A 27,536-nucleotide genomic window follows, 5' to 3' on the forward strand; every position below is an offset into this window, starting at 1 on the left:
TGGAAGTGCGAGATCCAAATTTGACCGTGCAGAGCCGTCCTGCGCCCCACTCCCCTCCCACGTGGGGACAGGAGGTGTCGGCCACGGGCCAGGAACGCGTGTCCGCCCCGCAGCTGTCCCTCCATCCCGCCCTCCTGTTCCCCTACGTGGCTTTTCCAGGCTGACCCTGACAGCCCTGCTAGTGTGCCTGGCAAAGGGCTGCTGGGTGGCCTGGTGCCCGCAGCTGGGGGTACTGTGCCTTCCTCTACTTGACCTCAGGCTGGCCGCCGGCAGATGGCGAGGGGGCAGGGGCTCCCCTGCACGAGGCCTCACCCTGTCCTGTGCGGGGACGGGGGCACAGCCAGGGTGCTGGGGGCAGCGGGGAAGCAGGACGGTCACTGGCGGCTCCTGGCCCTGGTTGGGGAGGCCTCCCACATCTGGCTTAGCTGCGCGCGCTGCTCCGGGCCTGGCTCCCTGCCGGAGGGTCCCCCATGCCTGGCAGGTGTGCATGGAGCTGCATGGGGTTGCGTCTGCTGCCAGAGGGGCTGCGGGTGTGTCTTGCTGTGTCTGTCTGGGGGTGTGGTGACAGGCGGGATCCCTTGGGGCTCCCGGGGCAGGCTTCCCCCGCCTCGTCACCACGGCAACCCTGTCACCATTCCTGGGGCCAGCGGGGGTGGAGCTGGAAAGAGGAGGGTCTGGGCAGATGGGCGGGGGTCCCTGTCTGCTGCCGAAGCCCCCTGAGGCCGGCCTGTAGGCCGCCTGCCTCCTCCTGGTGACCCCCTCCTTCCCCCACCAGGCCCTGGGTCGCTGACCCCGAATCCGTCCTGCCGGTCACCCCTGCTCCGTCTGTCCATACCCCCGGAGGCCTGCCAGCTGCCGGCCAGGACGCTGCCGCTGGCCGTGCCTGCTTCGGGTCGTACCACGGTGTCCACGCTGCGGGCGGGACCCTGGCCTCCTGGAGTGCAGCCTCCCCGTACAGGGGGCTCCTTGCGTGGTGCCCACGCCTGCTCCCCACGCGCCTCTGACCCTGCTCGTCCGGGGCCCCTCAGGCCAGCGCCCTTCTTCGTCCAGGCGCTTGGCAGCAGCCGCAGCCTCAGCCCCAGGCCTGAGACTGCCGAGACCAGGGCGCCCGCTCACAGAAAACAGGTGAACAGACTGAATTACTGAGCAGTCACTGAATTCAATCAGAATGTCTCATTGGACTAACTTTACAGTATTGAATTGATGAAACAGTTAATAAAAAAGCTAACGTGGTCACCTGCCACATTTGGAACTGGGCACGTGGTGCCCGCTGCCCGGCCCTGGGAAGACCTGCTCTCCCGAAGGGTTTCCCAGTGCCGGTAGGTGGGAGTTCCGGGCGGGGAGGGCAGAGAGAGGCCCAGCCAGCTGCTTGCTGTCTTTACCCAGTGCACCCCAGCACTGATGGATTCACAGTGCTTGTGCCGCCCCGACAAGGCCTCGGGGTCCCCTCGGGCACCCTGCCTTGTGTCTGCCTATGGCTGTGCCCAGAGAGCCGTGGGGTCCGTCTTGCTGGCCTCTGCCTCTGCCCCGCCCACAGGGGGCCGTGGCTCCCAGGTCGGGCCTCCGGGCGGCTGGGGGTCTTGCTTTTAGGAAGTGGGTGCTGCTGAGGCTGGGGGCGGTTCTTCGGGGTCAGAGGAGGCCTGCCCTGCCCCCTGCCAGTGTCCGGCTGGCTGGGCCCCTCCGCCCCAGAAGGAGGGATCTGGGCTTTCCCTGGCCTGTCCTGGCAGCCTGTGTGCGCCCCATACTCCGCCCACCTTGACCCCCGCCTCCCAGACCCACTGGGGAGCTGGCCCTCCGAGGTGGGGCCATAGGGCAGCCAGAGCAGGACCAGCACGCCTTGCTCCTTGGCCCCCACAACTCCGCCTCGAGCCTAGCCTGGCTCCCCTGCTCCCAGGCCCTGTGCCTGAGCCTGGGGGCTGTGGCTGCCCTGGGGTGGACGGTCCCAGCTGCGCTCTGTCGGCTCAGCCCCCGCGGCCTGGCTGCGCTGGGCGTTGCTGCTCCTGAGAACTGCCGTGGGCGGGTTTGCGGAGCTGTCAGAGCTCCAGTCGAGGGTGGGCTCTCCCCGCCTTTCCTCTGGGGGGTGGGCTGCTCTGAGTTGCCCTGGTTGCGGTTCTGCCAGTGACTCCGTGGACTCAGAGTCCCAGGGGAGGCGACCTGGAGGCGGGGCGGGGGGCATCGAGTCCCCGTCACGCTGCCCAGGGTGCAGCTGTCCAGCTCTTTAAATCTGAGTGTCGCTCCACCTCCCCGGAGCTGTGAGAAGCGGCCAGACAGGGAAGCAGGTTTTAGGGAGCAAACCAGGGCCCAAAACTCGAGAGGGCCCAAAACTCGGGCCGTGTGTGGCTCCTGAGCCTGGGGCCCTTGGGAGCAGGGCAGTCCTGGTGTCTGTCTGGCAGGGGTGCGAGAGCTGCCAGTGGTGGCCTGATGGCTGTCACCTCTGGGTGTCCTCGCCAGCCTGGCCGCAGAAAGTGCTGGGCTCTTTCATTCGGGTGCCTCTTTGGTCTGTTGGGGTTTGGGGGGCGGTGCGTGTGGGGGGGTGCTGCCTGCTGTCTCAGGGCCTGGTCACCTGTTGGGCACTTGCCCCTAGGTAGTCGGGACTGCTGGAGCTCTGGGGGAGGGGGGAGGGCTGACCTCCTTGGGGGGGGGCACGGCGGGGGAGGTGGGTCAGGGGCCAGGCCGGTCACCAGCCGTGCCCAGCACCAGACAGGCCCTGCCCTGGGCGGGGCGGCATCGAGGTAGGGTCGGGGCGGAGGGGGCCCGGCCTTTTGTGCGGGAGGCAGTGTTAGCGGGGCGGGGCCAGGCCCGCTGGCTGGACAGCCGGGCTCTGCGGCCGGGGGGCCCAGCGGAAGGGCGCGGGGGAGGGGGAAGGGGGGTGGGGAGAGCGCTCAGGGCCCCAGCCCGGCTGCTCCCGTCGTCGTCATGGCGACAGATGGCGGCTTGGCAGCCGAGAGGAGGGGGAGGGCTTTGTATGAGGAGGCGCCGTTTTGGGAGACCAGCTGGGATCCTTCAGGGATGGGGTGGGGGCGCTGGCCAGGGTGAGCAGGCTCTTCCCCAGGGCCCCCAGAGCAGCCCCGGTTCCCCAGGGCAGGTTTTCGACACAAACCCACGACTGAGCTTCCCTTCTCCTGCGCGCCAGCCCCACCCTGCTCACATGATGGGGGGGGGGGCGGCTGCTCACCCCTCCCTCCCTCCTCTGGCTCCTGGGCTAGACCACACATTGGAGAGAGGCCGTGCCCCGCCCCGGACCCCCCCCAAGCCCAGGTCAGTGGGCAGAGTGGGTACCACAGCTGGGCAGTGCTGGGGCAGGCACCCCAGAGAGAAGGCCCAGGAGGAGCACAGCGGCCTCACCCCTGAACAGCCAGCGATGGCTGCGGCGCCCGCCATGGGGCACCATGCAGGATGCCCATGTCCAGCCAGTCTGGGGCCGCGGCCCCGCCTCTCTGGCCTGACGGGAGGTGGGAGGAGGAGGGCCCGGCTTTCCAGGTGATCAGCGGGCCTGCCCCCACCCCTGCAGGCCCCGCTCCCTCGCTCCCACCACACCTGCTGCCTCCTCGGTCTGGCTGGCCCTGCCCTGCATCCCCGTGCACAGGTGTGAGTCTGTGTGCCCGTGTGTGAGCCGAGAGGCGGGGGAAGGGCCCTGTGCACGCCTGTCCGTCAGCAACCACTAAGCCCCGCTGCGGGCTCCAGGTGGGAAGGGCCCACCCGCTGAACAAGGGACCCCCGCCTGGGCCACAGCAAGGGTAGGCTCACCTGCCAGTCTGGCATCCAGGGCCCTGAGTTGCACCCCCCAGTCCCCCAGCATGGCTCAGGATGGAGGGGGGCTCTGCCCTGCCCGTCCTCCTGTACCCCCCATGGCGCACCCACGACTCTGGCCCAACACGCTGGTGTCAAGGGCCAACCTGGTGTTGTGGCCGCGCCCAGGACGAGCCCGCCCTGCCCAGCCTGGTGGGGAAAGTTGGCCGGAGGGCGCTGGGGCTGGCGTCCTGTGACACCTCACAGCCCCCAGGGCTCTGGCCTGAGCCAGGGTCCCCAGCCAGAGCAGGTGGCAGGGCAGGGTCTGTGCCGAGTCGCTGGGCTGGCTCATCACCAGCCTGGCCTCGCTCTCCCACGCCTTCCACTCGACATCCTGTGGGAGCTTCCCCTGCGGTTGTGCCCTGACCCCCGACCCGCTCTCATCAGCCCTGCCCCTTCCTCCCTGCAGTCCCCGGCCCAGGGCTGGTCCCCAGAGAGAGACCCTCCGGGGGCACTTTTTCAGGATGGGATTCCCCGTTAGGGGCCTGGGTCGGTGCTGGCGGGGTGGCGCTGACCCCCTGGGAGGCCTGGGTTCCCACAGGTCAGGGCAGCTGGAGGCTGGGGGCCTGGGACGGGTCCCCTCACTGCAGAGGGTCTGGGGCCCAGGCTGCAGGCCAGCTCTCGAGCTTTCTGTGAAAATAAGGTGTTAGGTGTGTGGTGATGGGCAGGACATCAGCCACACGTGCACGCGCGCGTGCGCGCATGCGTGTGTGTGTGTGTGTGTGTGTGTGTGTGTGTGTGTCCTGCCCCCCTGACCAGCACTAAGCCAAAGGGGGCGGGGGGGAGGGGCAGCAGAGCTGGAGTGCGTGGTGGGCTTGGCCCCTGCCCAGCAGCCCAGGCAGCTTCTGGGCAGATGGCCCTACATGCGTGACCTGTCCCCAGGGTGGGGTGCTGGGAGCGCCTGCAGGCAGGCCCTTCTCTGCCTGGTGCCTGTTCCCGAGGCTGGGGTCCTGGGGTGGGGAGTGGTTGCCAGCCCATGGGCGGGGTCGGTGTGGCCGGAGGTGGGATGAGAGTGTGCCCCTGGCACTGCCCCCCACAGGCCTCAGGGGAGGTGGGGTAGGCGGAGCGGCCCCTGGGTCAGCCCCGGCCCTGGCAGGGGTGCAGCTTGCCAGCACTTCCCCGGTGTCCCCAGAGTCTGGGCAGCATGTGTGATGCTCCCGCCCCTGGAAAGTGGTCGGAGGTGAAGGGCAGCTGCTCGGCCAGAGCGGAAGCACCCCCTCTTCTGGGAGGACTTAATTGGGCTGTTTTCATTCAAGAAAGCTGCTCCCGGCCGGGCTGGGGGCGCAGAGCCAGCACAGCCCAGAGTTTGGGGTGAGGCCACTGTAGCCAGTGCATGACGAGTCACTGGGCAGCCGGGCTTGGGGGGTGCCTGGTGGGTGTGGTGGCGGGGCAAGCACTCCCCCCACCCTCCACACCCTCTCCTCCAGGCCCCCCACCTCTGTCCCCAGCCCAGCGTGCGGTCCCCACTCCCAGCTCCCAAACAGAGACCCCTGGGGTCAGCAGGGGCATGAGTGCAGGCGTCTGGGGCCTGTTGTGCCAGAAGCTGAGCCCTGTCTTGTGGGTCCCCGCACTGCCTGCCATCCCGTCCCCTGAGCCCACGAGCCAAGTGGGGGCCTTTCTGGGCAGGGCAGGTGAGGGCCGGGGCGGGGGTGGGGGGCGCCAGTGGGATCTGCTGGCTCCTTGCTCCCCCAGCCCCTCACACCGTCCTTGGGGACACCAGCGATCAGCGGGCAGCTGCGACCCTGGGAAGGCACAGGGACGCCCTGCCGGGCGCCTTTGCCGCAGGCCGGGAGAAGGATGTGACCGCCTGGGCTGGGCTTAGGGAGGGAGGCCCAGGCCAAGGGAGGCTGCAGGCTGAGGACCAGGGCCACCCTCGGGGCCAGAGGCTGGGATGTGGATGGGGCTGCCCCTGTCAGCTGTGCCTGGCCACCTGTGGGGACACATGGCAAGCCTGCCCCACCCCTGCTGGACCCCCTTGGACGACGCCCCCCTCCCCGGGGACCGGGCGCCCACCTCACATCCCGACTCTCAGAGCAGCCGCCGCCGAACAGGTCTCGGGACAGAAATGTGTGTGATAGAAACTGCCTTCTTGTTCTGTCCTTTAGATCAGTTCTCGCCGATTCCGTTCCTTTTGAAAGAAGACTTTGGGCGCTCCTGCTGTGGTGCCGCAGCAGCAAACCCGAGCAGGATCCACGCGGATGCGGGTTCCGTCCCTGGCCTCGCTCAGTGGGTTAAGGTCCGGCGTTGCCATCAGCTGCGGGGCAAGTCGCAGACGCAACTCAGACCCCGCGTGGCTGTGGCTGTGGCTGTGGTGTAGGCTGGCAGCTGTAGCTCTGATGTGACCCCTAGTCTGGGAGCCTCCATGTGCCGCAGGAGCAGGCCTAAAAGGGGAAAAAAAAAATAAAGATGCACGGAACAGAAAATGAGCCGTTTGAAAGCGTGCGCGCCGCAGTGTTCAGTGGGTTCCAGTCGCCGCCTCTGACTGGTTCCAGAACAGCCTCATCCGCAGAGGGACTCGGTGCCAGCGCCCCCCCGACCCTCCGCAGCCCTGGCTCCCGGCCCCTGGGGGTTTGTCTATCCCTGCGGCTGTTTGGTAGTGAAGGAATCACACGTGTGGCCTTCGGCGCCCATCTCCCACGGAGCAGCAGAGCCCCAGGGTTCGTCCAGATTGTGGGGGGTCAGAACTGCCCTCGTTTTTAAGGCTGAGTGATAACCCTTTGGGGGAACCACCTCTTTTATCCGCCCATCCGTCCGGGGCCCGTGGCTCGTCTCCGCCTTTGGCTGCTGTGGACACCGTGTGGACGTGCTTCAGTTCCTGCTTTTGCTTCTCAGGGGCGGCACCTCTGGTGCGCTGTTCAGTGTTTTGCAGGTGGCCCAGCGGCTTCACGGCCAGCCCAGTTTTAGTCTATTTTTGCTGTCAGGTCTTAGACAGGGCGTCCCTGCCCCTTGGGCTGGCCCCCCGCGCCCGCTTCCTCCTCTGCAGGGTCACCGGCTCCGCGAGGGGCTGACTCGCCCACGTCCGTGCGAGCTCATAGGTGGTCCTGGTCCCAGCAGGGGCTTCGGCCGCTGTCGCCTGGGAAAGCAGCTTGTGGGAGCCCCAGGTGCCCAACCTTGGGCTCTTGGCGGCTCTGTGTCTTGGTTTTTACAGATGTGGGCAATCGAGTTTTGAGGTCGTCGCCGTTGGGACCCAGAACAGTCTGGGCAGAGTTCAGCCCTGATTCCCGTGGCAGCTCTGGGCCTCGTCCCGTCCACAGGGCAGCTCCCATGGACGGGGCTTCGTGGCCCTGAGGGAGGGGGTGGCCGGGAAGCCCGGCTGCGGGGCTTGGGCGCTCCGTGCCGGAGAGCTGCGTGCTGGCGGGGCGGGCGGGGGCAGACGCTCGTCTTTGGCCGTGGGCGTGAAGTCCAACGAAGTCAGCGGGAGGACAAGCCCCGCAGCCTGCGCGGCACAAGCCCCCGTGCTTGCTCGTTCCTGGCTTCTCCAGACGTGGCATTATCGGGTCCAGGGGCTGGGAGGGGTCTGGGTGCGGTCCCCCTCTGTACCCGTCTTCTCCGGGTATTCACGAGGCTGCGTCCTGGTCCACTGGCCGTGCCCAGAGGGGCCAGGCACAGGTGCCACCCGAAGGCCACCCCTTCGAACTGGTTCCAGTTGCACTGTTTCTGGGGCTGAGCACACACCTCGGGCTCGAGGGTTGGGTCGGGCGGTCCCCGGGTCTCTGCACGTGCGCTGACACGGTCGGCTCCCACCGCCCCCTCCCCCTCACCTGCGGCCGGCGAGCGAGCGGAGGCCTCTCCTGTCTCAACCGTCCTAACAGCTGCCTTTCCCTTTTCCTTTTAAAGAGCAGTTTCCGTCTGTCCTTTGGCCACTGGGCCGCCTGGGGTTTGACTCTCGAAAGAATCTGCGGGGGTCATTGTCGTCGGTGGGGAACTGCTGTTGGGTGCCGGGCGGGTGGGGTGCCTGGGTCACCTGTCCTGGGCGTATGACCCCCCTGGAGGGGCAGAGCCACACACCTGCAGGGGCTGCTCTGAGAGCTGGCTTCTTAAGGAGGTGGGGAACCAGGGTTGAGGTCCAGGTGGGGCCTCTTTCCTGGCGCCCGGGGCGTTAATGCTCCGGACTCAGTCCATCTGCGCCCACCTGACCGTCGCGAGGGTCCTGGGATTTTCCTGGAGCTCCCGGCTGCCTTTTTTTCCCGTCTTTTCGGCTGCCCCTGCACACGTGGAGTTCCCGGGCCAGGGATCGGACCTGAGCCACAGTTGTGACCTACACCACAGCTGCGGCAATGCCGGATCCTGACCCACTGTGCCGGGTCAGGGATGGCACCTGTGCCCCAGTGCTCCCATTGCGTCACAGCGGGAACGCCTGCCTTTTTTTTTTTTTTTGGTTGGAATATTTCTTATAAACTCTTTCACTTAGATATTTTACTGCGCGATCTTCTATAAATTCATCACACGTGCATGTTTCAACGCACGATTTACTAGATTGACTGTAAACGCGTCGCACGAGTTTGTTTTCATGGCTCTGTTTGCACTCGCACGTGTACTCAGGCCGGCAGGCCAGTCGGTCAAGCCCCTCTTTCTCGTGGCCGCCCCTCCCAGAGCCCCTGTCCTGCTCCAGACCCCTGCGTTTCCGAGAGGCCTCTTTGGGGGACTTGCCGGGACCCTCGGGACGGGATGGAGGGTTCCTTCTGGTCTACACCGCCCCCCCCGTCATGCCTTCCGCGAAGAGGGATGTGGAGGCCCCTTCTGTGGGCCCTCACGCTGCCCCCGAACCCCTGACCTTGGGGCCCACAGGAGGTCAGACGCCGCTCTGCTCCGCCTGCCCCCGTGCCCCCAGAGCTCCTCTGAAATGCTATTTGGGCGGAACCCACACCCTCCGGCGCCTGCCGCCCAGTCGCACAGCCCCCGGGGTCACGGGCAGAGCCTGCCCCGCCAGCCGCCGCAGCCCTACCAGACTCCTGCCTTCGCTTGGCTCTGAACCCGGTTTGCCCTGCTCTCCCTCCTGCCCAGCTGGCCTGAGTGATGGAAGCCAGGCCGGCCTGGCCCTTCCCTGCTGGCGGTCACCCCAGGTCACCCCGTTCCCGCGTGGGTAGGGCTCGTGGGCCCGGCTGTAGCATCCTCTCCTTTCAACGCCCATGCGTCCTGGACGACACACGGTCAGGTCTGGGTCCCCCCGACCCCGGGCTGCGCCTCTGAGGCGGAGGGTCCAGACCACTTACGTTTTGCGGGGGGCTGAGGCGGTTTGGGGTAACGCTGCCGTCTCTCTGTTTATTTTCTGTTTGTCTCATCTGTTCTTTGGACACTTGTTCCTCCGTTCCTGGCTTTTTCTGTATCAACGAGGTATATAAATATATTTTTAAATTATTCCACTTTCTGGAGTTCCCTCTGTGGCTCAGTGGTTCACGAACCCGACTGGTATCCATGAGGACGTGGCTTCAATTCCTGGCCTCACTCAGTGGGTTAAGGATCTGGTGTGGCCACGAGCTGTGGTGTAGGTGGCAGACGCGGCTCGGATCCCACATGACTGTGGCCCTGGTGTAGGCCGGCAGCTGCAGCTCCCATTCGACCCTTAGCCTGGGAACCTCCATATACCACAGGTGTGGCCCTAAAAAGACTAAAAATAAAAATAAAGAATAAATTATTCGACTTTTTTTTTTTTTTTGTCTTTTAGTGTTTTAGCTGTATTTCTTTTATTTCTTCAGCGGTTACTCTAGAACCTTCTCGAAATCTTAGGGAGGTGCCCTTTGGGGAGAGTCTTACAGGGGGAGGGAGAAGCCCGAACTATTTTCATACATTAAAGGATGTCATTATAGCATTTGCCTCAACACAGACACGTTTCCAGAGCTCACTGTGTACCCTCTGTGATGGCAGATGTTAAAGAGATTTGCAGAGGTGTGAAACAGCCTTCTCACAGGCTCTTTTTAGTTTCGAAGCAAGCATGGTTATCTTTAATGAAGAGTTTATTTATGTTTGTGTGTCTTGGGTTTATCATACTTAATGAGTTAATAAACACTCGTGAGGTTTCTCAGCTTTAGTTGCTAATACAGGGAACATCAGGAGATGTGGCCACATAAAAGTTTTTTGGTGTCTTTGGTGATTTTTTTTTCTTTTTAGTGTCACACCTGCAGCCGACAAAGGGTTCCAGGCCAGAGGGCCAATCAGAGCTGCAGCCGCCGGCCTGCACCGCAGCCACAGCAACATGCGATCCGAGCCGCATCTGTGACCTGCACCACAGCTCATGGCAACGCCAGAGCCGTGACCCACTGGGTGAGGCCAGGGATCAAACCTGCGTCCTCCCAGAGCCAATGTCAGGTCCTTAACCTGCTGAGCCACAACGGGAACTCCTTCAGTAATTTTTAAGTATAAAAGGATCCTGAGACCACAGAGGTTGACTTTCTGATACCGGGGTTGGCGCTCGCCTGCCCCAGGCCGCCTGGAGCCAGCATGGCCCACATCACAAAGAGAAGGGACCTCTTGACACGGCTGGCACCTGGCATCTCTCCATTTCCGGGCCCCTGCTGTGGGTGGCTTCTGCCTGGTGCCCACCCAAGGGTGCTGTGCTGCTGCCCCGCAGAGCCTGCTCTTTAAAGTGCTCCTTCCAGGGTGGGGTCTCAGGTCTCCTTGGGGGTCCCTCCGCGGTGCCCTCTCCTGCCTGGGGATCGGGGCTCTGTCTGGCGTCACCTCCCCTCAGCCCGAGGGTGTCCTTTGGTCTTTGCGGTGCTCACAGCACACCTCTCAGTTTTTGCCGAACCACCGTGTCTTCACTTCGCCTTGGTTTCGAAAGATGTTTCTGCCGTCACGGGGTCCAGGCTGCCTTTTAGCACAAGCGGGTGTTGAGCCGTTGCCTCCTGGTCGAGCTGTTTCTGGTGAGAAGTCAGGCACTTCTGATGCTGCCCATGGGGTGATGGGCACTTCTTCTCCGACTGCTTTTGGGATTTCCTCTTTCTCTCAGTCTCGTCCACCTGGTGTGGTTCTGTTCCTGTCCCACCTTAGGTTCTGTGGGCCTCTCGGGTCTGTGGGCCGATACGTCTCAGACATTTGGGGAAATGCATGGCTGTTACCCCAGTGTGCGTCCTCTGCCTTGTCCACCCCCCACCTTTGTCTGGGACTCAGTCACGTGAGACGGTCGGGCGCTGTCCCCGGGTCTCTGCTGTGCTGTTCGTTTGCTCCCTTCTTGTCTTTTGCTCTTTCTGTTCTGTGCCCTGTGCTCCAGCTCGGGTGTTTTACGCTGACCTGTCTCAGAGTCCACCGTTCTTTCTTCTGTTGTGTCTCGTCTGCCGTTACTTCTCTTCAGTGACTTCTCTTTGTCTGTCATTTCCTCTAATTTAAATATAAATATGTAACATTATCGTAAAATCCTTTTCTGAAAACCCCCCTGTCTGGGTCAGGGGCAGCCTGCTTCTGTTGGCTGTTTTTCCTCTTGCGGGCAGGTCACATTTCCTCCGTCTTTGTGTATGTCTTCGTCTTTGTTGGATGCTGGGCATTATTTATTCAGAAGGTCTGTTCAGACGGTGGTGGGTAGCATTTCCCCGGAAAGAGCTCATCTTTCTCTCTGTCAGACATTTAGGGTGGGCTGCTCAGTCTGACCCATGCACACAGGACTTTCGCTGGGTCAGGACCGAGTGGCCACTTCGGCAGTTTCTGTTCATGTCCAGCCAAGCATCTCGAGGGTGGGAGGCCCACGGTGTGGACACCTCATTTTGCTGGTGCTTTGAGTACCTGTCCCTGGAGAAGCCCAGCGAGCACTTGCTGAATGGATGAAGCAGGTCCTGGGGCGTCACCTTGGAAGCTGTGCCCGGATGGGTCAGCTTGCAGCCAGTGGGCGGGCAGACCAAAGGCCTTCTGCTCCGGCAGGTCCGTCTGCTCTGGGTATGGGTTCTGTCCACTCTCAGCTGCCCCTTTGACAGCCACTGGGCTTCCTGCGTTGATCCCTCTGACCGTTTCACCTTTTCCTTGTGTCTTTTTGCTTCGTTGGGTGTTTCCTCATGTTTCATTCCTTGTTTCAGTGCTTTCTTCCTCTGGCCATTATTAGCGCATCGATACCTTCGAGTCTTGTTTGCTCATCCTTTTTCTGGATTTCTCGTTTTCTAGATGTAGCAGCGTAACTCCTGGTAAGTCAGTGCAGTACACAGTAAAACAATGTTTAAACTCCCAGACTCCCTTCAGTGACACGGGGTTGCTCTCTACCTTCTGTGTGAGCAGCAGGAGTGGTTTCTTGGCTGGGGGAGGCGGGATCTCCCCCCGGGGGGGGGGGCAGCTCCTGCCCAGAGTTCAGAGTGTGGTGTGTCTGGGGAGGGCTTTTGCTGACGGCAGGGCTGGGCACCCAGCCTTTCAGGTTGAGGACAAGCAGGGCAGCCTCCTGGCCCCTGTGTGCTGGACTTTGTCCCTGGTCGTGTCTCGGTCTTGGCACGGAGGGAGGGGTGCTGCCCAGGCTGTTTTGGCCACCTTGCCCTGGGCCTGGCTGTGCCCCTGGCTGAGGCTGGCACCGGGAGCCTGGCGGGCCCGGCCCTTGCCCTTTCCCGGTCACCTGCCCCTGCCCTCTTTCCTGGAGGTTGCTGGATGTTGTGTTTCTCCTCTTCCACCAGCAGGCACCCCCTTTTTTAATTCAGAGGGTGGGGTCAGTCGGAGGCAAACACAAGGGTTTTCTGCGTCTGCCTGGCCCCCAGCCCAGACCCCCCCCCCGGGGTGCCCCGCCCTCGGCACCTGTCCCGGCCCCCCTCGCACAGAACTCCGCCCAGCTCTGCCGTCACCCCCGCCTGGGCTGCGGAGTCCCCTGGGCTCAGGCCTCCCACCTCCAGCTCCCTCTCCTGAGTCACTGTCTCCACTGGAGACGCCTTCCGAGCACGCGCCTCCGGGCACCTCCCGGCCACGGGTGCTCCAGCTGTGCTCTCAGCCACGCCAGCCTCTGCTGGGGGTGGGATCTGCCCGTTACCAAGCCTCAGGCCTGGGCATTTGGCATCCCTCTCGTGTCCAGCAGGGGCCCAGCATCTTGCCCCTTCCCAGCTTTGACCTCGGGAGCCTGGCCTGCATGTCTCGGGGGAGGGGGGCTCTGTCCCCAGGATTCTCGAGGGAAAGTGGACTGTGTCCCCAGGATTCTTGGGGGGGGGCTCTGTCCCCAAGCCCCCAGAACAGGCAGGAGTGCCCATAGCTGGTCAGAGAAGGGCCCAGGTCCTAGAACAGTGCCCAGCACTAGTTGAGGGGTGCAGATGGCCGTGGAGGCAGGAAGGACTCGTGGGGAGGTGGGATGTGCCCCTCCTCCCTTTCCTCCCTTGAGTCCAGGGCTGCCCGGGATTCGGGTCTGTCCCACAGAGGGGGGAAGCTGCCCCCGCCATCATTTGGGTGCTGTGGGTGGAGGGCAGGGAGCCCCCCAGAGGCGGCTGAGCAGCTGCAGTACGTGTGAACTATTTCAGAGCTTAATTAATTTAATTTGAGAGGTTCCTTTTCGGAGCGTGAACAGTTGTCTCCCAAGAGACGGTGCCGCCTCCCCCTCCAGCCTGCCTGGCGCGGGTGGGCGAAGGAAACGGTGGAGTCTATATTGAGAGTGAGCCGTGGCAGGGTGTGCTGCCGCGCCCGTGTCCCCTTCCCTGTCCCCTGCTCGAGTCCTCCCACCCGGGCCTCCTTCCCAAGCCCCGGAGCAGGTGGTGGGGGGTGTCACTGAGAGCCCGGAAGCGTGGGCGGGCCTGGGGTGGGTGCACGGAGCCGGCGCCACGCAAAGCTGCGGTGCGAGGATCCGGGCATCCCCACCCGGCAGGGGGAGGAGGAAAGAGGGAGGGGGGCCGGAGGAGCTCGGACCCCAGGAAGAGAGGCTGAGAGAACCAGGGCTCCGGGCACGGGACGCGGGCTGGGAAAGGAGGGGCGCGGCAAGAATGGGGGGACCGCTGATGAGGGAGCGAGTGCGCTTTGATGTCTGCGTGGCATCAAAGAGGCCGCCCCTCCCGCGAGGGGCCGAGGCTGCCAGGCTGCGGCGTGTTTGAAGTGCGGAGCGAGCCCCCTGGGCCTCGGCACCCCCTGGGCTGGGACCCGTGGGGCCTGGGGCGGGCGGGGGTGCTCCCTGGCCCAGCGCTCCTGCGTTTCCAGGGTTCTCAGGCTGGGAGCCCCAGGGGAACGGCTGCTGGGGGCCACAACCCGACGTCTTCCTGGCCGGCTGTCCCGTCCAGTGCCAGGGGGCTCCTGGGGTCGTGGTGGGGACACGGGGAGAGCTGGGCCCTGCTGCTGGCCTTAGGAGGACTGGGGCCTGTGGCCATCCTTCTCTCATTCTTAGGGGTCCCTGCCCACCAAAGGCTGAACCTTTTTTTTGCTTTTTGCTTTTTAGGGCTGCAAGTCATGGCATGTGGAGGTTCCCAGACTAGGGGTTGAGTCAGAGCTACAGCTGCCGGCCTCCACCACAGCCACAGCAGAAGGGGATCCGAGCCACACCTGGGACCCACACCACAGCTCATGACAGTGCCAGGCCCTTAACCCCTGAGCGAGGCCAGGGATGGAACCTGCACCCTTATGGGTACTAGTTGGCTTTGTCTCTGTCCAAGGCTGAGCCTAAAGCCCCGGGAGCTCCCAGCCTGATCAGGGGGCCCTGGCTCTCAGGGGGCACATGGTGGCTCTCAGGGGGCACATGTGGGAGGGAACTGAAGTCGGGCAGGAGAGGGTGCCTGGGCTGCCACTGGGGGGAAGGCAGCTGCAGCTGGGGTGTTTGGCCTCAGCACAACCCCCACACCTCCCACCCGTGCCCAGCCCAGAGCAACGTGGACCCTCTCCCAGCATAGCCTCCCACTCAGCCTCGGAGGTCCGGTGAGCAGCCCCCAACCCCGCTGAGCCACGCCCCCAGGGTGTGGTGCCACCGGCCTCCTTCTGGGCCCAGGGAAGGGTTGGAGTGTGGCCGGTGGAAGCGCCCCAGGAGCCCTGACAACGGGCTGCCAAGGTTGCTCTGGCGTCCTCTCAGCTCCAGTGTGGCCCGAAGTCACTGAGCAGAGGCAGCACTGGCCTGCCTGGGGGCGGGGCGGGGGGGGCTGTGCCGGCCTCCAAAAGGAGCTGTGGGGGGGCCCGGCTCGGCCGCCATTGGGTCAAGGGGCCCCATGGATGGTCGGGCACTGCTGGCAGCCGCCGTCCTGGCCGGGCACGGAGGCCTGTGCTGGGGTGGGGACGGGGGGCGGAGAGAAGCTCATGCCGCAGCGAGGGGCGGAAGATGCAGGCTCACGTGGAGTCCTCTGGGATGAATGAGGACCCTCCGACGGGTACCAGGAGTGTGATGAGAGGAGGCCCGAGATGCGAGCTGAAGGCACCCACCACATGCTGCCACAAGCCTGGCGGCTGAACCACGGACTCTTCCTCTCAACTCTGGGGCCCGGGGCCTGCAGGTTGGCTCTCCTGAGGGCCGAGGCCCCTCCCGCAGCTTCTGGTGGTTTGCTGGCTCTACAGACGCGTCACCCTGGCCTCTGCCTTCGTGTCCACGTGGCTTCTCCCTATATCTGTGTCCAGTCGCCCTCTGCCTTCCGCTCTGAGAACTCTGTCTCTGGGTTCGGGGCCGTCTCTTAAGATCGGTCACTCAGTACCTCTGCAAAGGCCCTTTTTCCAAACAGTGTCACAGTCATGGCTTCCAGGCGTCTGAGTGTAGACGCATCTTCCGGGGGCCACCATCAGCCTCTGCTCACTCGGGTTTGGGGCCCCCAGCAGACCCCATCGTGCTCCGCGGCTCCCTGGCTGTGGGCTCAGGCCCTGCTCAAGGCAGCCCTTGGCCGTCGCCTGGAGCACACGCTGGCCCTGGTGCTCTTCCCGAGAGCCGTAAGTGGGGCACCATCAGGGCTCCTCCCCACACCTGGGTACCCCGAGTGTGGGCCAGTCGGGGAGAGCCAGGTGGGCATGAAGATGTCCTAACTCCCACCCTAGTGGGGTCGCCTCCAGCCTGCCCTTAGGATCCCCCACCCTCCCATGGACAGTGGAGGGGCTGTGTCGGGAAGAGCTGGGTCACTGTGGACACGGCAGACACGGTGGGGAGTCCCCGTTTTTCAGTGGACACCGGCGGCAGTCTCCCCGATGTTTAAAAAAGGCTACAGGCCCCTCCCCCCGGGAGCAGGGGCATCCATGCCTCGTCTGCCTCAAGCCACCACTGGCATCCATGCAGCTCACTCTCCCTCAGGCTCCCAGCCTGGCTGCTCTGGGAGGACTTTGTCCTGGGAGCTGGGCAATTGGTGGGAGCTGCCCACAGGCTGGAGGCAGGTCAGATGTGGGGTGAGGCAGCCCCGCTCTGGTCCCAGCGTCTCACAGGCAGCTCTTGCTGTCGATGGGGCAGGGCTGGGGTTCTTAGCCAAGAGCACGGCCGGGAACCCCTGACTTGTCTGCCGCTGCAGCCGTGGGTCCCCAGATGTTTTCGGCTCACACCAGCTGCCAGTCCTGGACGGTCCTTGGAAGCCTGGTGGCTGGAGGCTGAGTGGATTTGATCTCTTGCTGCATAATAAGCTGCCCCCAAATGCAGTGGCACAGACGGTCTCCCCCTGTCCCAAGGGGCAGGCGTCCGGGGCAGCCGGGCTGGCGTTTTGGGGCGCAGGGGTCTCAGGAGATGAAGCTGCAGGCGGGAGCTGCTTGGGGGAGGCTGGCCTGGGCCTGCCTCTGCTGTCGGCGGGATGCCTCTGTTTCTTGCTGTGCAGTCTGGCTCCAAGGGCTTTGCCTGGAGATGAGGCCGCTAGGCTCCTCAGAGTAGTGACTCCCCGGAATGGCACCCCAGGGAAACGGTGCCTCTGTTACCCGCTGACCTTGGAGAGATGGCGCGCTCCATTCTCCGCCTTCCTCTGCAAACACAGACCAGCCCCGGTGCAGCGTGTGGGGACGGCACTGCCAGCGGGCCGGCTTTTGGGAGGCAGAGGTCACTGGGGGTCCTTGTGAGGCTCCCATGCCCCGAGGTGGCTGCCTGGAGTGTTTCCCGGCAGCCGGTGACAAGGTGGCAGGGAGACCCAGCACCAGGAGGCCAGGTGCCCCAGGAGCACTGCAGACACACGTGGTCCAGCGAGTGAGGCCTCTGCCTCCTTCCTCACGGCTCCCGTGCAGGGTGGTGCCCTGGGGAGGGGCCTTTGCGGCCCCAGGCAGGCTCTGCTGGGGCTCAGCTTCTTGGGAAGCTTCCCAGGCCAGCTGGTCCTGTGGCCCCACTGCCTGTGGCTGCCCCTGGGTCGCATGTGGCTGCACAGGCTCCCGTCAGGGTCTGGGCCTGTGGAGAACTGTGCTCCTGCCTTCGCTCTGCCTTCAGAACCACCCACCGTCTCTTGGCATCGCGAGGGTGTGTGTAAGCTCCCCTGAGGGCGGGCTGGGCCCCGGGTTGGCCTGTGGATTGAGGCGTGGTGTGGGGTTGTGGTGCCTGTGGGGACAGCAGCCAGGGCAGGGCCGCGAGGCTGCAGGAGCAGCTGAGACCACCCTTGGTGGCAGGAGCTTTCCCCAGGGAGGCCACTGAGCTGGCCCCTGGGTGCAGAGGCTGAGAAGCTCCGGCCCTGGTCCTGGCCAAGGGCGGCCTGCAGGCTCTGAGCAGCAACCCGGGCCTGCTCTCTCAGCAGGACACTGCACTGATGCCGGAAAACCTGACCCCTCCTAGGCGGGGGACTCCGTCCCGTTTGTGCCCCCGCACCCTCTTGTTACGGCTGCTGAGCCCTGACTGCCTGCGAGGCTTCCCCTGGTGCCCGCTGCGGGCAGTGGGGCCGAGAGGCAGGGCCAGCTCAGGGCGGCCAGTTTTGCTGATGCGTTTTTTCAAGAGCCAGGGTGGTGTGTCGCCCCCACCATCCAAGGAGAGCCCAGCAGGAGGGGTGACGAGGGGCTGCTCCACTCTGTCACCCCAGGAAGCCCGTGGGCCTCAGCCCCCGCGGCGAGGTGTGTCGGGTGGGGGAGGAGGGTCGTCGTAGCTGTGCTGGGAGGGGGGGGCATGCGGTCCGGAAGCGCAGTGGCTGGTCATGGGGAGGAGGTCGGGGCTGCCCAGGCATTGGTAACCCTCCAAGTGGTTCTGTGGGCAGTGGCGCCTGGACACCCGTGGCTCTGGGGGAGCTGGGGGCTCCAGGGGGTCCGGGCAGGCCCCCGCCCCGCCCGCCCGCAGAGCTGCTTCCCCTGGTCCATCCCTTCCCCCTCCGGAACCCGCAGAGGGTGCTGCGTCGGGTCCCCTGCGCCCGTGGCCCCCGCGCTCTGCACCTGGAGTAAGCCACTGTGGTCACGGTGACAGGGCTTCGCGTGGGCGGGTGGCCCGTCCCTTCCCCTCAGGGTCTCTTTCCGTCTCCCAGACCCTGCGGCCACGGCGCTGGCTGTCAGCACCACGGCCAGCACCTTCCCCTGTCCCCTGGTTTACAGGCCCCTGCTTGTCCCTCCTGCTGCGCCACTTGGGTCCCCACCTCCCCCAGAGTCTCCTGACCCCCCTCTGGCTGGGCCTTGTGGGGGACAAACTGAATCCCACCCCTTCTCTGAGCTTCCACCCTCTTCGGGGGGCGCATGGCAGAAGCCACAGGAGCGGAGTCTCCGAGGTGGCCCTTGCCGCGACGACTCCCTGCCAGGTGGGGCAGGAGCCAGGGCGAGGGGGACGCACAGGCAAGAAGGCCTTTTAGGCAGGAAGTGCAGGGCCCCCCCCGGAGGGGCGCGGCCGCCGAGGGGGGGCAGGGACCACCGCTTGCGGCTGGGGGGGCGCCGGGAGGGCTCGTGGCAGGTCCTCCTCCTGGGGGGCCACAGAGGACCGTGCGGGGGGCCAGTCCGCCCCAGGAGGTGGAGGGGTTCCCTGAAGCCCCAGACGGAGGGGCCGGGCCGTCTCTTCCTCCAGCTGGCTCCACTCCCCGCGGATGGGGCTCCGGGTGGCAACGTGAGCTGGATTCTGTATCTTAAGTGAGAAATGGCGAAAACTGTCTTTTTGCCTTTTCCCTTCTGTGGGAGCTGCAGGCACCCCGCACACCTCACTCTGCGGGACGCTGCCAGCAGGGCAGGGGCGTGTGCAGAGCCCTGGGGGCTGTGTCGCTGAGGTCACATGGCCTGTCAGCAGTGTAGGGGCACAGGCTGGGAAGACGCCGCTCGGCCCCGGCCCCCACGTGCAGAGAGAGGACTTCCAGGCCCGCAAGTGGTGGGTGTGAAGGTGGCCCCTGGGCGCTGGTGCCCCTGAGCGCTGGGCCGGGGGGCCGGGGGGGGGGCTCACAGTCACACTGGGTTCGACTTCCAGGCCTCTCCTGGTGGTAGGACACAGGTCAGCGCAGAGGGAGGTGCCTGAGGGCCACGGGCTGCCGAGCTGGGAGCCCCCTCCATCCTCAGGGCCAGAGGTGTTGGAGCTTTTGACCCCGCTGTGCCTGTAGGGAGGGGAGTCCCCAGGCTGCCCCCTGCCCACCCCCGCCACTGTCCTTCAGCCCTGACTGCCCTGCTCGGCTCCAGGCATCAGTGCCTGGGGCCCCTTGACTCTCAGCTGGGCTCTGGAGACCCGGGCGGCAGGCACTCCGTCAGTGAACGTGGACTTGTGCCTGAGCCTGGGATGCAGCGGGAGCCAGTGGGTGGGCCGGGGCCTCGGGGCGTCCTGCAGCTCTGCAGTGCGGGCAGCCCAGCGCCCCGGGGCACCTGTGGCTGCACTGCCCCTCCCGCCGTGGTCTGTGACACTACTTTCCCTCGTGCCTGTGTTTGCTGTAAAGACAGTAATTAGAGAGAAAATCACAATTGGAAAATGAGCCTGAGCAGTTGGAGGGCTGGGCAACCAAGCGGGCCGTGCACTTCCCTTGCAGAGGGAGCACTCCCTGCTGCCCGCCTCCTGGGCGTGGCCCCCAAACAGCCCACCCCAGGGGCCCTGGGGCTGCAGGGGACCAGCACACCCAGGGTGGCCGGAAGCCTCACCAAGGAGGCGCACCTCTGCACTGGGCTTTGAGGAGTGTGTAGGAGTCTGCGGGCAGAAACCTTTCAAGGGGAGAAGCAGCAAGCAGAGGAAAGCGAAGGCAGGGAGGGAGCCACCAGAGTTCTAGGACGTGGCCCAGGGCAGCCCCTGCAGCCCGCAGGCCCACAGGCAGCTCTGCGGGTGGGGCAGGCTCACGCGCTGACGGCACGGGACTCATCCAGGGCGCCTGGTCCCCTGGTCCTTTGTCCTCCCGGCCTTTCTGTGCACCAGGCGGAGGTGGAGCCGTTTCCTCATCTGTGAAGTGGGCGCGGTAACGGCCCCCCAGGTCACACATTCCGGGTGCAGAGTCCGCAGGCTGGCTGTTGTGACTCCGATGGGGGCAGCGGCCATTTCGTCTTCCACTTCCGGAGCGTGGTCCTGCTTGACTGTCCAGCCCCGTCGCGTTCAGGCGCACGTCCTCTCATTTGTGGAAGCAGGCCTGCGTTCCTCCCCACGTGTCTGGCTCCTGCCTCCCACGGACACGCGTGGGGTGTGTGCACAGGTGGGGCGGCTCCTCTCTGGGGCTTTTCTGGGCCACTGGCATCTCCCCGGGAGCCCTTGCCGGTTCTGTCCGCGGCTTGTCCAGGTCTTTGCTGGGCGTTGGGGACCTGGAGGGGCTCCCCCAGCGGCGCTTACTGCTGTTCTTGCTTCCTTGTGTCCGCCTTGCTGGGGGGCTCGCGGACAGAAGGCTGCTCCATTCTGCGTCTGGGCCCACTTGTTTGGAGGGAGGGGTCGTGCCAGGCCCAGTACCCTTCCTGGAGGCCGTCCTGGGGCCGTGGAGTCCCTGGGCCTCTGCTCTGAACCGCAGGCACTGGCACCGCCCCCCCCCCCCCCTGCTCCTGGCTCTGCTTCTCCTGACCTGGAACCCCCGGGCTCACGCACTAGATCAAGGGCAGCTGCTGAGAGGCCCCAGGAGCCCGCAGTCCTTCCAGGGCCGCAGCCCAGGCTCAGCCGCACCCCTGCGGGGCCGCTGCAGGGGCTTGTGCCAGGGCTCGGGCCCCCCAGCTGCTGCCCCCGCCCCTGGTGACAGCGTCTGCCCTGCCGAGCTCGCCGCCCGGGGCCAGGCTGGGGGTGTGGGGCAGCCGGCCAGGAGGACACAAAGTTGCTGGAAGGCGTGACGCTGGCGAATCCACCCAGAAGGCCAGAGGGAGGGCTTGGAGCCGTTAGGGGACGTGTTTTCTGCACATGAGGCGACGGGTCACATGCTGGAAAGAGCAGAGAGCTTGACAGACTGGTGAGACCCACTGCCAGAGCAGCGTGACAGGGCCACGGACCAGTCCCGGGGTCGGAACTGCTGTCTAGGTCGCAGTTAAAGCAGCAGCCGAGTGTGGGTGAAACGGCTGTCTCTCATTCCATGTCCCCAAAGCTGGCAGAAGTCGTGGATAGGCTGCGGGGCGGCGTGGCGGAAGGGCTGCATCCAGGCCGCCAGATGCTGGATGCAGCCTGACCACGGTGATGCCCCCATGCCCAGAGGGACACGGTCACCGCCGAGGACCTTGGGGTCTGGCCAGGCTGGGGCAGGGCAGGGCGTCTGGGTCTGAGGCTGCAGGGCGGCCAGCGGAGGGCGGAGGGCGGCCGGCATGGGCCGCACAGGGAGAGGCTGCTCAGGGCTTTGGCAGCGAGTCTCAGCCTGGGGGCGGCGCGGGTGCCCAGCTGTGCCCACGTGGCCAGGGCGCAGCGACCAGGACCTCAGGCCCCTGCAGCGTGGAGGTGACAGCAGAGGGCAACTGGCGGAGCATCCTTCCTCAGGGGCCCAGGGAGTGGCCTGTGTGCTGGTGTCCTGCAGAGAGCCGTGGGGGGGGCACGAGTGCGGAGGGGGGGGGCACATCTGCCCCGGGGGAGGTGGGGGCCACAGGCCGAAAGGAGGGTGATGAGTGGGGGCAGCAGGCCTGAATGTACGGGGGCAGGGGCCCGTGGGCTTTGATAGGCCGGGCAGTGCTGGCCCTGGACCCCAGGGCAGCCCGGCTCTCCTGCTGAGAGTCTAGGCGGCCGGGGTTGGAGGGAGTGTAGGTGTCGCTGGCTGGGGAGGAGGGCCTGACGGAGACCCAGGCTGGAGGGGCAGAGGGCCTGCGGGAGGGGCCGTGGTGTGGGGCCGTGACGCTGGGCACAGCCTCCAGGCAGACAGTGGCCACGGGGTCTGGCTGGGCCGGCGCAGGCCTGGCGGGGTCTGAGGGCTGCTCTTCCCCCCGCCACAGGCCTCGTGAAGCTGGGGATACACTGTGTCACGTGCCAGAAGGTGGCCGTCAAGATCGTCAACCGGGAGAAGCTCAGCGAGTCTGTGCTGATGAAGGTGAGCCGAGGGGGCGGGGCTGGGCGCCTGTTTCCAGGGTCGGAATCGGGATGAGGGCGGAGGGCCTGGCCCCAGGAGGCCTCCAGCCCCTCCTCCTCGCCGTTCCTGCCGCCCTGGGAGCCCGGGGGTGGGGGAGCCTGGGCCCCTTAGCGCCGGAGGCAGAGCCCGCACGGCTGGAGGACCCCGTCTGGCCTGCACCCACGTCTGTGTCAGCTCTGAGCAGGCCCGGCCCCACCCCGCCCTCCAGGCACCTGAGGGCAGGAAACCTGGAGGGCGGTGGGTGCCCTGCTCGGGTGGGTGGAGACTGGGGGGCTGCCGATGGGTGGGAATCCGTGACATCGGTGAGGACACTCTGGCTGGGGGGGGCAGGTTTTAAGGGGTGGCTGTCATTGGGCAAGTGGAGGGGACCTTCTGGCTCGGTGGGGGGAGAGGTGGGGCTGGTTTTTAAGGGGTGGCTGTTACCTGGACAGGGGAGGCAGGCGGATTCCCTGCCTTGGCCAGCGCCCAGCAGGAGGTGGGGGGCTGGGTCTCTTGTGTGAGTTGGGGGCGCTAAGTCCAAGTCGCTGTGAGATATCGAGTGGGGAGGCAGGGGCTCAGTGGGAGGGGACCTGGCAGTGTCTCCAGCCCACAGCTCCCTTAAGACCCGGCAGGGACCTGGGCGCAGCAGGGGAGGGCTCCCGGTGTGGAGAACCCCACACGAGGCTGGCCCTGCTCCAAATCCAGTGCTGCCCCGCCCCAGCCCACGCGGCATCCCCAGGGGCTCAGTGCCCCCACCCGGCCCCACCCGCAGCCTGGACGGGTGGGTGGCGGGTTGCGTGGGCGCAGCGGCCGGCTCACCACGAGGGCGCCCCCTGCAGGTGGAGCGGGAGATCGCCATTCTGAAGCTCATCGAGCACCCCCACGTCCTCAAGCTGCACGACGTCTACGAAAACAAAAAATATTTGTAGGTATTGCTGGGTCCGGAGAGCTGGGGGGCAGGGGACTGGGGTCCGTCCCCAGAGGGTTCGACCCCGGGCCGGTCAGAGGGGACAACAAACCGGGACGGGGGTTCCTGGGGAAGGGAGCTAGGGGCAGAGGTCAAGGGGCAGGGGCGACTTGTGCCTTTTCTCCCAGGCCTGGTGAGTCCCAGGACCCTGCCGCTCTGCTGGCGGCTCGCATGGACTCCCCCCCACTCCCATGAACCCCCATCTGCGCCCTCATGGACATGGGGGCCCCAGGCCAGCCCCCCAGCCTGCTGTCCTGCCACTGAGTGTGGCCGTCGTGTCATAACCTCGGCCACCAAGGCCAGTAGAACTCCGGCCCTGAGGGCAGCCCTGGATTGGAACCCCCCCCACACACACACATCCCCAGCTGTCTGGCCTCAGTGAGGTCACCTGGGGGCCACTCACAGGGTCACTGGAGCACAGCTGTGTGTGTGCCCGCGGGAAGGGCCAGGCCTCTTGTGCCTCGTCCCTGGGGCGGGGCGGGGAGCTCTGCCAGAGCTTTCCTTGGGTCTTGGCTGGGTGGGGGGGGGGGCTGGCCTGGCACGCCCCCGCATCCCCTGGCTCAGTGTCCCAGGGGCCCCTCCGGCACAGCCCCGACTGGGCCCCTGATGCGGGCAGGCTGGCCCAGGTGGCCATCCTCAGCCCCTCGGCCCTGTGCTGGGCAGTGGAGGAGGGGCAGAAGCTGGCTGCCAAAGGCTCCCTGGCCCCTCTGACAAGAGGCTTCTGCTCTCTGGCCTCCCTTTGCTCCTCCTGGCATCATCCCTGTGCCAGCTGGGGACCCAGCACCACAGAGACAGCCAACTCTGAGAGTTTAACTGCAGATGGGGTGACGAGAGCTGCCCCGTGGACACTGGTGAGGTGGGGGAACCCAGGCACCACCAGGACCACGATGGCCCACAGGGCTCTCCTCCCGGCCACCCGCTGCTGGCCTGATGGGGACCCAGCCCCAGCAGCGTGATGAGCGTGGAGTGGGGGCCTTGCCCATCCCCACGCAGGAGGCCGGGCACACCTCCTCCCGTTCAGATACTTGCAGGGACGACAGGCAGGGTGAGGGGCTCCGAGGCCACTGAGCAGGGGGCAGGAAGCAGAGGGGGTGGCAGGCCAGGCCCGGTGACAGGAACAGGATGTCGGGAGGAAGGCGGACAGGCAGCCGGCCTGGGTGCTGCTGGGCCCAGTGCCTGCCCTTTGCAGAGTCCCAAGTCCCAAGGCGGCCCTGGGAGCCTGGAGGTGGAGGAGCAGGCAGGGGCCTCACCACCCCTTGGCCTGGACGGCAGTCGGGCCTCCCACCCGGGAGCAGGGCAGGACCCCTGGAACCAGCCCCCCTGCTCAAACCCCACCCTGTGTCTCCAGCCCCTTCCTCCCCCCAAACCCCACCTGCCACAGACAGGCTGCCCCCATCCCTGCTGGTCCCTTTGTTCCTGCCACACCAGCTCCTGGCACCACTAGTGTCTCCACTTCTGCCCCTGAGGCCACCCTCGTCCTTGCCAGCCCTGGTCCCACCGGCCCCTCTCACCCACCTCCCCTCCCCAAGTCACCGCAGCCCACAGAATCCCCTCCGCTCCCACCAGGGGCTGCTCCGGGCCTGTGCCCAGCCCCAAGTTCAAGCTCCCCTGCACCCCGCAGACATCAATGTCCACAAGTCCTGGCCACCCCCAGGCTCCACCCCAGGGGGCTCAGCTGGGACACAAGCCACGTCTCACAGGCCGCCTTCAGTGATGCGAGGGGCCCCCCAGCCAGAGCCTGGATGCCTTCCTCCCCCAACCTCCCCATCTCTCCCCTCCCCCCGCAGCCCCGCACAGCAGCCCCACGTGTCCTTGGTCCCTGGAAGCCCTGCCTGGTGGTGGGATGCCCCTGGGTGCCAGACTAGCTGGCCGCTCCTCCCTGGCGCTCGTGCGCTTGGAACCTGGAGGCGCCATGGGAATCCACTCCTCCAAAAGCCCCCCCATGTCATTTCAGCCAAGTTGGCGCAGTCACCACGTGCGATCTGGCCACTCCCCCCCAGCCAGGCCCCCCACCTGCCCCACCCACTCTCTTCCGAGACCAGCTTTACCCTGCCCTGTACCCTGCGGGTCAGGACTCCCTGAGGGCCTGGAAGGGCCAAGCCTTGGGCTCACACAAGGGGCAGTGTCCCTCTCCCCTTGGAGCCACTGTGGCCCTGCTCCTGGGCCCCTGGCTGCAGAGGGCTCCCTGGACTCCGCTGCCCTGGAGGTGGGCCTGCCAGGAGGCAGGCGGGCTGGGGGTGGGTGGTGCACAAGCTGAGGGGGCCTGATGCCCCGCCGGGATGCTGTCCCACTGCCTTTGGCTGGAGGTGCTCCGGATGGGTGGCCCAGAGGGGCGGGCACGCTGTGTGTGCCCGCCCGACGCCCGGCCGTCCCCACAGATACCTGGTGCTAGAACACGTGTCTGGTGGGGAGCTGTTCGACTACCTTGTCAAGAAAGGGAGGCTGACGCCCAAAGAGGCCCGCAAGTTCTTCCGGCAGATCATCTCGGCGCTGGACTTCTGCCACAGCCACTCCATCTGGTGCGTCGTCGTCCCCGTCCCCCCCCACCCCCGGCGCCGCCCGCAGGTCCGCCCCCCCCTTGCACTCCCCCGCCGCCCCATCAGGCAGGATATCCTCTTCCGACCCCTCGGGGCAGCAGAAAGCCTTCTGCCAGGCGCCCACCCAGCCTCCCAGGTTTTTCCGGGGTCTGGGGGCCCCAGAGCAGGTGGGGGCGGGCACGAATGGGGTGGGACGTCAAGGAGAAGAGCAGCGCCGTCCGTCGCCTACGGAGACCCGGTCCTGCCCTCCGGCCGCCCTGCAGCCCCCCGCCCTGTGGAGACGTCACCGGTTGGCTGCGGGTGACGTCACCAGGCGCCGCCGCCATTGGCCTGGAGCTGGGAGGGCGGGGCTTCAGGCGGGCGGCCGGCCCCGTCTCGGGCCGCCTCAATCCCGCCCTCCTCCTCAGCCACAGGGATCTGAAGCCAGAAAACCTTCTGCTGGACGAGAAGAATAACATCCGGATCGCAGACTTCGGCATGGCATCGCTGCAGGTTGGCGACAGCCTGCTGGAGACCAGCTGCGGGTGAGCCAGGCTCTGTACCAGCCGCCGGTTCTCCGTGGGCCGGGCGCTGTCCCAGAGGCCACCCCCGCCCACAGCCCGGGCTGGAGGCAGGGCCCCTGTGCCGTCAGTGAGGAGCCATTACACCCCGTGGCTTGTGGCCCGGCCCTGGAAGGCCGGTCTTACCCTGCGAGCTGCCTGCCCTGCTCGGGCGTGAGGCCGGTGTGCCGGCTTCCTGCTCTGGCACCTTCGTGGTCGTGCTGCGCTGGGACGTGCCGCACGGTCCTTCCTCTGGCCGTCTGTGTGCGCCTGGATGGACGGGCAGACAGCAGAGTGGGTCCCTGGCTCCCAGGCCTGGGTCTCCCCCAGGAGCTGGCAGGACGGGCTCAGCTGTGCGCATCCCATGCCCGGTGGCCTCCTGGTGGGCCTGAGGGCCCCACAGTGGGGCACCCATCCCAGGCAGCGTATGGGGGGGGCACCCCTCCCTGTCTCCACCTGCCGGGGTCCTGCGGCTCAGAGGTCCGAGGGCGGGATGGCTGGGTGCCCCGGGGGTCCTGAGCCGCCTGCCCTGACAGCCGCTTTTGCCTTCAGATCCCCCCACTATGCCTGCCCGGAGGTGATCCGGGTAAGTAGCCACCTCCCTACGCCCCCACCCCGTCCCTGTCCGTCCAAGGAGCCTCCCTGTCCCTGGCACCGCCCACGGGCAGCTCCTCCCAGACTCTCCCATCCCCGTCCGCGCGAGGACCCCGGCCCTGCGCCCCCGGCAACCGCAGTGCTGTCCGCAGGGGGAGAAGTACGACGGCCGCAAGGCAGACGTGTGGAGCTGCGGCGTGATCCTGTTCGCGCTGCTGGTGGTGAGCCCGCGCCCCGCCCGCCCGCCCGCCCCTCCGTCCCCGCCCCTCCCCCGTCGGCCCGCCCCGCGGTGACGCGGTCCCGCCCGCAGGGGGCGCTGCCCTTCGACGACGACAACCTGCGGCAGCTGCTGGAGAAGGTGAAGCGGGGCGTGTTCCACATGCCGCACTTCATCCCGCCCGACTGCCAGAGCCTGCTGCGCGGCATGATCGAGGTGGACGCGGCGCGGCGCCTCACGGTGCGTCCCTCCAGCCGGGGCGCAGAGCGCGCGCCGGTGGCCGCGGGGCAGGGGCCGGGGCCGCGGGCGCAGGGGCGGGCGCGGGCGCGAGCCTGCGCAGCTCATGGGGGCGCGGGCGCGCACAGCCCACCTGCACCCGATGGCCGCACCAGTCCGGTGGCGCCGTGCGCCTGCGGCTGGTGGCCACTTCTCTGGATCCCTGTCTCTGAGGCCAGCCCCATCTGCGTGACCCTCTCCGGCGGCGGCGGCGGCGGCGGAGGAGGGGGGGCGGGGTTAGCCAGGGTCTGAGGGAAGCCCCCCTTGTGGGGGCAGCCCCAGCCAGCCAGGGGTCTCTGGCCTCGTCTGGGCTCCGTTGGTACTGGGATGGCAGGTCCCCAGGGCAGGGGCAGCAGGTCGCCCCTGGACTGGCCTCACCATGACGAGGGTGGCCAGCAGTCCAAGAGGCCACCTTCCCCAGCCAAGCTCCCGCTCAGGGATGGAGAGCCGGAGCTCCGAGCC

The 27,536-nt window shown here is 66.3% G+C and overlaps 1 protein-coding gene across 18 annotated transcripts in view; it reads left to right on the plus strand.

The window, feature by feature from the left end:
- The window catches only part of BRSK2 (BR serine/threonine kinase 2), a 57,538-nt gene that overhangs the window by 13,237 nt on the left and 16,765 nt on the right, over nt 1-27,536 (plus strand). For all 18 annotated transcript variants that reach the window (XR_002341376.2, XR_014836544.1, XR_014836545.1 and 15 more), the window contains exons 2-8: nt 21,832-21,926; nt 22,784-22,869; nt 25,290-25,430; nt 25,856-25,972; nt 26,540-26,573; nt 26,734-26,802; nt 26,892-27,038. Coding sequence is in view for 13 of the 18 variants with exons in the window: in XM_085009841.1 (XP_084865967.1) it covers nt 21,832-21,926; nt 22,784-22,869; nt 25,290-25,430; nt 25,856-25,972; nt 26,540-26,573; nt 26,734-26,802; nt 26,892-27,038 (689 nt within the window). In the remaining 5 variants the exon portion in view is untranslated. The remainder of the gene's footprint in view (nt 1-21,831; nt 21,927-22,783; nt 22,870-25,289; nt 25,431-25,855; nt 25,973-26,539; nt 26,574-26,733; nt 26,803-26,891; nt 27,039-27,536) is intronic.

The sequence above is a fragment of the Sus scrofa genome, chromosome 2 (genome assembly GCF_054392235.1).
Source record: "Sus scrofa isolate SSC_HxYL_T2T_F1_AM1 chromosome 2, Sscrofa_HxYL_maternal_Yorkshire_Landrace_v2.0, whole genome shotgun sequence".
NCBI classification, from domain to species: domain Eukaryota; kingdom Metazoa; phylum Chordata; class Mammalia; order Artiodactyla; family Suidae; genus Sus; species Sus scrofa.